Raw genomic sequence first — 8,552 nt, 5'->3', positions numbered from 1 at the left:
GGATCACATCCATTAAGTACTCCGATGGTTGTTCGATCACTTGATGTGGATAAAGGATCCATTCCGACCTCAAGAAAAGAATGAAGATCTAGTTGGTCCTGAAGTACTATATCTTAGTGCAAGTGGTGCACTAATGTATCTTGCTAACACTACAAGGCCCGACATAACTTTTTTAGTTAATGTCTTAGCAAGATATAGCTCTGCTCCCACAAGGACACATTTGAATGGAATCAAACACATATTGCGGTATCTAAAAGGGACTACCGATATGGGTTTATTTTATGGCAATAATTGCAGTCCCGATCTTGTTGGTTATGCCGATGCTGGGTATTTATCTGACTCACACAAGGCTCGATCTCAAACAGGCTATGTGTTTACCTGTGGAGGCACTATCGTATCTTGGCGATCGACTAAGCAATCAACTGTGGCTATTTCATCTAATCATGCTGAGATAATTTCTATTCATGAAGCAAGTCGAGAATGTGTGTGGTTGAGGTCTATAATACATCTTATTCGAGACAAATGTGGTTTGAAGTATGACAAACTACCCACGATTTTGTATGAAGACAATGCAGCATGCATAGCCCAATTGAAGGAAGGATTCATAAAAGGAGATAGGACAAAGCACATTCCACCAAAGTTATTTTCATACATGATCTTCAAAAGAATGGTGATATCAATGTGTAGCAGATTCTTTCAAGTGATAATATGACTGATTTGTTTACAAAATCTCTACCAACGTCAACCTTCAAGAAGCTAGTGTACAAGATCGGGATCCGAAGGCTCAAGGATATGAATTGATGCTCTCATCAGGGGGAGTTAATACGCGTTGTACTCTTTTTTCCTTGCAAGGTTTTTAACGAGGCAACCAAAAGGCGTATTTCTAAATATGTGTACTCTTTTTTTTCTTCTCTAGAATTTTTTTCCCACTGGGTTTTATTTTAGTTAAGGTTTTAACGAGGCATATTACTTATTGAGTAGACATTCAAGGGGGAGTGTTATGAATAGAATTGTAATTAGAGTGAATGTCTACCTTTTTAGGGAGTTTTACTTTGTGGCTAAGTCATTTTTCCCCTATAAATAGAGGGGTCTTACCCCATTGTAAATCATCCCAAAAATTCAATAAAAATTTCCTCTCTTTCTCTTCAATACTGCTCTTCTTCTTTTATTGTTTTATTACAAAGTTCAAATATTTTTCTTTTTTTATTATTTCAAAGATATCATCATATCAAATTAACCTGCTTAAATTTCAAATTGTCAGATCACAAAAATGTAATATGCTGAAAAGGAAAATGAAAACAAAACTAAAAAGGAAATGAAAGTTGAAGGGAGAAACTCTACTGCTTAAAACTTCTTTTATGGCAAGAGTTTTAACGAGTATCTGGTGAATAGACATTCAAGGGGGAATATTATAAATAGAATTTTATTTATGGTGAATGTCTATATTTTAGAGAGATTTTAGGGATTTTACTTGGTAGCTAAGTCATTTTTTCCATATAAATAAAGGGGTTCTATTCCATTGTAATTCATCCCAAATCAATAAGAATTTTCCCTCCCTACTTTTCTCTGCAATACTCTTCTTCTTCTTTTATTGTTTTATAACAGAAATATATTTAAAAAATTACTTTAAACCTACCCAAACATATCGACTTTTTGGTTGTTTTTGCTTGAGAGTAAGAACAACGTAGTGATGTACCAAAAAAAGTAAGAACAAACTAATTATCAGAGAGAAGCATTTTTGACATTAATATGGATTACAGGAGAAAATCTTGTACGAGCAAGACATGACAGGAGCATCTTGGCATGGTCCAAAACTCAAATAAGAGAGTGGCATGAGGAACAGACAGCCTTCTTCCACATGCAGATATCAGCATCTCTTCTTCTTCCTTTAAAATTCTTCTCTTTCTAGTTGCTCCTTTCACAATTCACATGGTTTTGTTCATTTGATATGGGTCTCACAATCCACCCAACGCCAATAAGTTATCAAAACAAGTACTTTCCTTTTAGGATTTAATTAATATACATCAATAATGTAAAATAAATTAATAATATGAACAGACGTTAATCAATTATAACAAGTTATTATTCTAATTTTAAATTTATTATGAAGTGTTGCTTATATTATTTATCAATTTAATTTTATGGTGCAAAAACCTATACATTTACAATTAAAAAATTTAAAAATATAACTGATTACCCTTAAATTTTGCTTTTCAGAAAATTCTAATGAAATAAAGATGTCTACTTAGATATTAGGTAGAGTTAATGTAATTACTTAAACAATAGGCATAGAGGCCAAAACGGATGTTGAATGTTGATGCTGCCCTAAAGATTCCAAAAGGTCCAAAGTGGTTTTGGTAGTGGTGCCAACTGTACTGCTGTGTGGACACTTTCAGCTGCCACATCTGGAGACCAATAATGTTCGTGAGGCCAATCTGTAATCCTGCACTGAATCTCCTCCGTCGGTGCGATGGCTACCAAAGTGCTCAAACCGAACCGGAAAACCGCACTAAGCCGAAAAATTAAACCAAACCGATTAAAAAACCCGATGAAGTTTTGTTTGATTTGGTTTAGTATTGAATAAAAAAAAATCGAACCAAACAGACATATAAACATATAATTTTTATATATACTTATAAGACTTTATAAAGAATTTAAAAATATCTAGAAATATTTGGGATTCTCCTATGAAATGTAATACTTAATAGAATATGAAGTGCTCCATTTTTATTAACTTTAAATAATGTGTTATATGATCACTTTCTTATCAAGTGATTGAAATGCATCAATCTCTTCGTTTTTTCATATTCATATGTTAAGATCTATTAGATTCTTATATATTTTTCGAATCTGAAGTGGTATTTCGATAATTGAAAATTAAATATTACATACATCATTATTTAGGTATCGTATTATTTTTTATGTTTAATTATTAAAATCAGTTAACTTTGAAAGTGTACATCAACGAAAATTTATCGTCAGACAAGTAGAAAAATAACTTTTATGTGTTACTAAGAAAATTCTCCCACAAGAATATATTAATAGATCATATGTTTGTCAATTATTTTACATGTACTTATAAAAAATTTTACAAAGTAAGATTGACATATTATTCATGTAATAAAAAAACCCGAAAAATCCGACAAAACCGAACTAATTCATGTACACCCCTAATCGCACCCATCTAATTACATGGCGAGAGACAATATGGTGTTTTAATTATTTTTTTTTTAATTCCCTCCCTCCGAGAGCTACCCATATTGCTCTAGGGCTGACTTGAACTCACAACCTGTTGGTTGGAAGTGAAGGGTACTCACTAGTTGAGCAACCCACTCTTGTCCTATAGTTTTTTAATTAGTGTGGCCAATTTAGATTAAAGCTTCCACGATCATAATTGTTCAAGCAAACAATATCAATTATATAATAGAAAATTAGACCTAATTTTTCACAGCAAAGTAATTGTTGTCGCTAACGGATTTATTTAAAGGCATTAGCCGTTTAAAACAATTTTCGAGCCAGAGTTATAGCCATAATTTAAATACAAAATCAAAATTTAAAATTTATGAGCAAGAAATTCTAGCACCTTTAAATTACTAGATTCATCAATACTTTCGAGCATTACTGCTATTAGATTGTTTTAATTAAAAGGTTACTTATATTCATTTCATTTCAGATTATTAATTCACATTTCAATAAAGAATTACCCTATAGTAGAGTTTTATATAAGAATAGTGAAAGCAAAATCCTTAACTTTACTTCTTTCTTCAATTCCTAACCAGTGTCACTAGTTTGCTCATTTGATCAAACCAAAAACAAAATGCATACAAAAACAGATTCGGAGGTTACAAGCCTAGCTCCATCTTCTCCAGACCACAACCATCGACCAGTCTACTACGTACAGAGCCCATCGCGCGACTCTCACGATGGTCAGAACACAACGACGTCGTTCCACTCCACCCCTATCCTTAGCCCTATGGGGTCCCCACCCCACTCGGTGGGCCACCACTCTCGTGAGTCCTCCTCCAGCCGGTTCTCCGGCTCCCGGAAGATCAACCCCAACGATGCCGGTAAGCAGCAAATGAGGAAAGGGCAAAAGAAATGTGATGTCATTGAAGAAGAAGGGCTTCTTGATGATGAGGCCCATGGTAAACCTCTGCCACGTAGATGTTATTTCGTTATCTTTATCATTGGTTTCTTTATTCTCTTCTCCTTCTTTGCACTCATTCTTTGGGGTGCTAGTCGTCCTCAGAAGCCCAAAATCACCATGCGGGTTAGTCCATTTTTCTTCAATTTCATTCTCTGAATTTCTTAGTTGTCGACGGATCTACATAGCAGTATTTTTTAACAAAAATACAGCGTGTCTACATTTTGTTTACTGTGTGACTGGTTCTTCATTTTGTAATTGCCATATATAGAGAACGGATTGATCATTTTTAAGTGAGTTTTGAAAATGGGGGGTATTTGTTGTTTTTGTTTTCAGATCATCAAATGTTTTTCTTTTTTGGTGTGATGTGTTGTATGCCATCTTGATTTTGTTGCTTGAGGCTTTCATTCCGACATTAATGGATACAGATTAATCATTCTAGGTGAGTTTTGAAATGGCTGTTTGTTGGATTGTATTATCAAAGCATCAGGTTTATTCTGTTTTCTACCATTTTTTATTTCGCTAAAATGAGGCTATAATTTTCAATTAAAAAGATAAAAAAAATTGAGATACCAAAGAATTCGGATGTCTGTGTTTCTAGAGCATCAAATTTAGTTGTTGCTGGTGTGATGTGTTCTCTACTATTGGATTTTGTTATTTCAATCCCAGTTAATTTTAAGTGAGTTTTTGGAATGGGTATTTGAGATTCCAGAGCATCAAATTTATTTTGTTCATGATTTTGTTCCTTGGGACAATAATTCCCAGTTAAATTATCAAGTTTGATTCTCTAGTGAGTTTTGAAATGGGTATATGATGGATTGTGTTTACAGACCATCAGAGCTTTTTTTTTTTTTTTTTTTTTTTTTTAATCGTGGTTTCCGAGCATCGCTTTGCGAACCCAACTAGGTGTACCCACCGGGACTCGCTGTTTCAATGCGTGCACCACGGTTAGTTCCACGGGCCCCTGGAGACGCGGCCGGTTTGTAATGCCTCCAGTGGCCCTGCAGGGCTCGAACTGGCGACCTGAAGGACTTTGTCCTCAGGCCTTTACCAGTTGAGCTACCCTCAGGGTTGACCATCAGAGCTTTTGATGTGATATTTTCTTGTATCATTTGGATTTTGTTAAATAGATAGAGATTGATCGGTTTAATGTGTTTTCAGAGCATCAAATTTGACAGATTCGGTATACAAGCTGGTTCTGACGGTACAGGAGTAGCCACTGACATGATCTCCATGAATGCTACCGTGAAATTCCTTTATCGTAACACTGGAACATTCTTCGGTGTACATGTTACATCATCACCCATTGATCTCTCCTATTCAGAACTCACTCTTGGATCAGGAACAGTAAGTCTTTCATCTAGCGTATCACTGCATCGACTGTTTTATAAATATATTACTATTAGTTGCGACGAAAGAGATTGACTAAAACGCATCCCCCATGTCCCACATTATTTCCAACTTATAGTAGAATGATGTTTCCTGATTTTGTTAAATAGGTGAAGAAATTCTACCAATCAAGAAAGAGTCAAAGAGTTGTATCCGTATCACTCATAGGGAATAAGATTCCTTTGTATGGAAGTGGAGCAAGTTTGAGCACCCCAACTGGGACGACAAGCCTGCCTGTGACACTTAAATTGAACTTCATGCTAAAATCAAGAGCTTATGTTTTGGGTAAATTGGTGAAGCCTAAGTTTTACAAGACCATTGATTGTTCAATTAATTTTGATCCCAAGAAGCTTAATGCTGCCATCAAATTAAAGAATTGTACATATACTTGATTAAGCAGTTGGTAAAGTTCTGAGCTTTCCAGTTTTATTGTCAATGAAGAAGAGTAGATGGGTAGTGAGTGGGAGTCTCCGGACAACGTCTAATAGGGTGGAAAATGAAGAGTACAGGCTGAAATTGATATGGCTTTGCTTGAATTGTTCAGCCAATTTTTTTATAGGAATTGAAAAGAGGGATTATTTGATATGTTAATTTATCCTGTGTAATATTATGTCTCACACAGTAGATTGAATTGTTTATTTGTTTGAAGAATTGCAGCATTATTAAATTAATACCGTAATGTTAGTGGTTTCTTGCGGCCTTCATCATTTTTCTTTTTGTTCTCTGTTTTGCTGAAAATTTGATACTGAAAAGAATATATAATTGATTATTTTTAATGGTACGATTTAAATTGTTGTTAGAACTTATAGATCTCGTAGACCTAAAAATGGGTAAAGGTGGATCGATAAATTTTTACCATCTCCTATAGGAAAACAAAGAAACACCAAACATAAACTATGGCTGAACGCTCTATATATGGAGGACATGGGAAGAAGGTACAAGGAGAAGAATTTTATTCTCTAATTAGATAGAGATAGTGCATTTTATTCTCTAAGTTTCTATTAATTTATTTTCCCTCTGCTTTAAAACAGCCCTATGTTTGAAACTGTGAATGCAAGATAGATTATAAATAAAATATAATAAAGTAAAACGGAAATCTTCTCAACTTTTAGCAAACAATTAACTTGGTGCTGTATGATTATATACTTAAAAGGGTAATGAAAGGTAATGTACCGAGAAAAATACAACTCTGGTAGACGCTTCTCTTTCCAAACACAAAAAAATCTACAAATCCCAACTTTTGAATCATTTTACACAGTTTGCGAGTAGAAGGAGCCATTAAGTAATCTCGATTCAGAACTTAAGCTGAAACGTTGTCAAAACAGAAAATGCCAACAGATCTAGAGCTAGTTGTTTCTTGAGTTAAATTTCCATTAGAATCGATCATAACAAGTAATCCCATCTCAAAACAGATTACGCAATGAGCTAAAAATACAAACAAACAAAGCAAAACTATTGAACTTGTACTCTCGTCTATCTTCGGCAGCGAGTAATAGCAGAACAGCCTCTGGAGTAAGGATGGACAGGGCCACTAGTTTTGTAACAGTTGTTAGTATAGTAGGATCTACCCGAACGCGGGGGACATGGAATGCGATTTGCAGTTAAAGCCCCATATGAAATGTAGTAATGACTATGCCAGTAAAGCGATACACCAATTTGGCTGCTGCTTAAACTATCTTCATGATGAGATTTCTTGCCCTTGGTCAACGGCCATTCATTCATGAGCTGAAAGCTGCTCATGTGGTCTAGCTGGGCATGTACATTATTTGAGCAGAGAGCCAGATAAAAAAGTAAAATCAGTAGACTAATAGGAGCTTTGTGAATGCAAGATGTTGTTAGTGCCATGGATGGATGCTAGAGGATAAGTGAGAGTTACGTTGTAGGAAATGTATTGGAGTGTGAAAACTGGAGAGGAAAATAAGTTAGTGGGAAAATGGGAGTTTTGTGGGGGGTTTGAGAGAGAGGGGTCACAGGGATAATGAGGTCAAGGGCTGAGCGGTGGACCAGCTGAGTTTGTCTGCAAGGGATGGAGCAGAGGCACGAGGTATTTTCTTCCCTAATTAACGCTGTCTTTACTGCTGCCATTGTTTCACTCTATATTAAGAGTCTGTTTGGAAAGCTACCTTGGATTTGGATTTGGGTGTAATTGGGTGTAATTACACAGTTTGGCATGTTTGTTTGGCCAAGTAATTACTTGGTCAGCATGGAATTGGGGTTAATTGGAGGGGTGTAATTACACTCTCCAATTCTCAAGGGGAGGTGAGAATTGGTGGTAATTACACTGTGTAATTACAAGGTTGCTTTTTAGTTTCTTTCCTTTTTGTTTTTATTTTAATTTGTTTTCTTTATAACTTTTTATTTTTATTATTTTGATTTTTACTTTTTTAATTTCTTTTGAAATTTTAAAATATATTTTCTTTGTACATTATCTATCTTTTATTTCTCTATCTTTATTTCTTGTGATTCCATGTAATTGCTTATATTTTATTTTTTATTTATTTTATTATTCTATTTTTTGAAACTACACCTCCTAATATTAGAAATAATGAGTCATTAATAAACTTGGCATATAATGAGTGATGCAATTAAAGTGGAACTTCGTTGTTAAATGTGGTTATAAACTTATCATGTTTCCTACCTTAAGTTGCAGTGAGACTTACTATTATTATGTTGGAATTTGACATAAGTTAAATTATTTTATTTTTTTGAATTTTTGAAATTGTGTTACATTCATGGTTCCAATTTACTTGTTTTGTTGTATTTACTCACATTGCATGTTGTTCATTTTCTAGTTAGAATTGGTAGATTAGTTTTGTCAAACATTTGAATAATGTTATGACACTATATTTATAAATATTAATTTACTTTATCAAACATGAATTCCATGATGTTCTTACAAAACGTATATTTTTTTTTAGTTTTTGCAAGTATCTAAACTAAATATTATTAATTTAAAATACATATATATATATATATATATATATATATATATATATATATTATTTTAAAAATATTAGTT

General features: G+C 33.9%; 1 protein-coding gene across 1 annotated transcript; it reads left to right on the top strand.

Moving 5' to 3' along the window:
• LOC109229448 lies at positions 3,638–6,224 on the top strand. Its single transcript, XM_019394887.1, has 3 exons — positions 3,638–4,270; positions 5,306–5,491; positions 5,644–6,224. Exons 1-3 carry the CDS (start codon positions 3,818–3,820, stop codon positions 5,923–5,925), a joined length of 921 nt encoding a protein of 306 aa, XP_019250432.1. The 5' UTR covers positions 3,638–3,817; the 3' UTR covers positions 5,926–6,224.

This window comes from Nicotiana attenuata, chromosome 7, assembly GCF_001879085.1.
Source record: "Nicotiana attenuata strain UT chromosome 7, NIATTr2, whole genome shotgun sequence".
Lineage (NCBI taxonomy): Eukaryota > Viridiplantae > Streptophyta > Magnoliopsida > Solanales > Solanaceae > Nicotiana > Nicotiana attenuata.
Note: the sequence above shows the minus strand (reverse complement) of the source record. Positions and strands in the feature narration are given on the sequence as shown.

Bases quoted from the DNA above. Each gene is read 5' to 3' on its own strand.
- LOC109229448 (XM_019394887.1), top strand. From the start codon at position 3,818: ATGCATACAAAAACAGATTCGGAGGTTACAAGCCTAGCTCCATCTTCT. The intron at 4,271-5,305 runs GTTAGTCCATTT...ATGTGTTTTCAG, and splicing joins AGCCCAAAATCACCATGCGG to AGCATCAAATTTGACAGATT. The intron at 5,492-5,643 runs GTAAGTCTTTCA...TTTGTTAAATAG, and splicing joins TCACTCTTGGATCAGGAACA to GTGAAGAAATTCTACCAATC.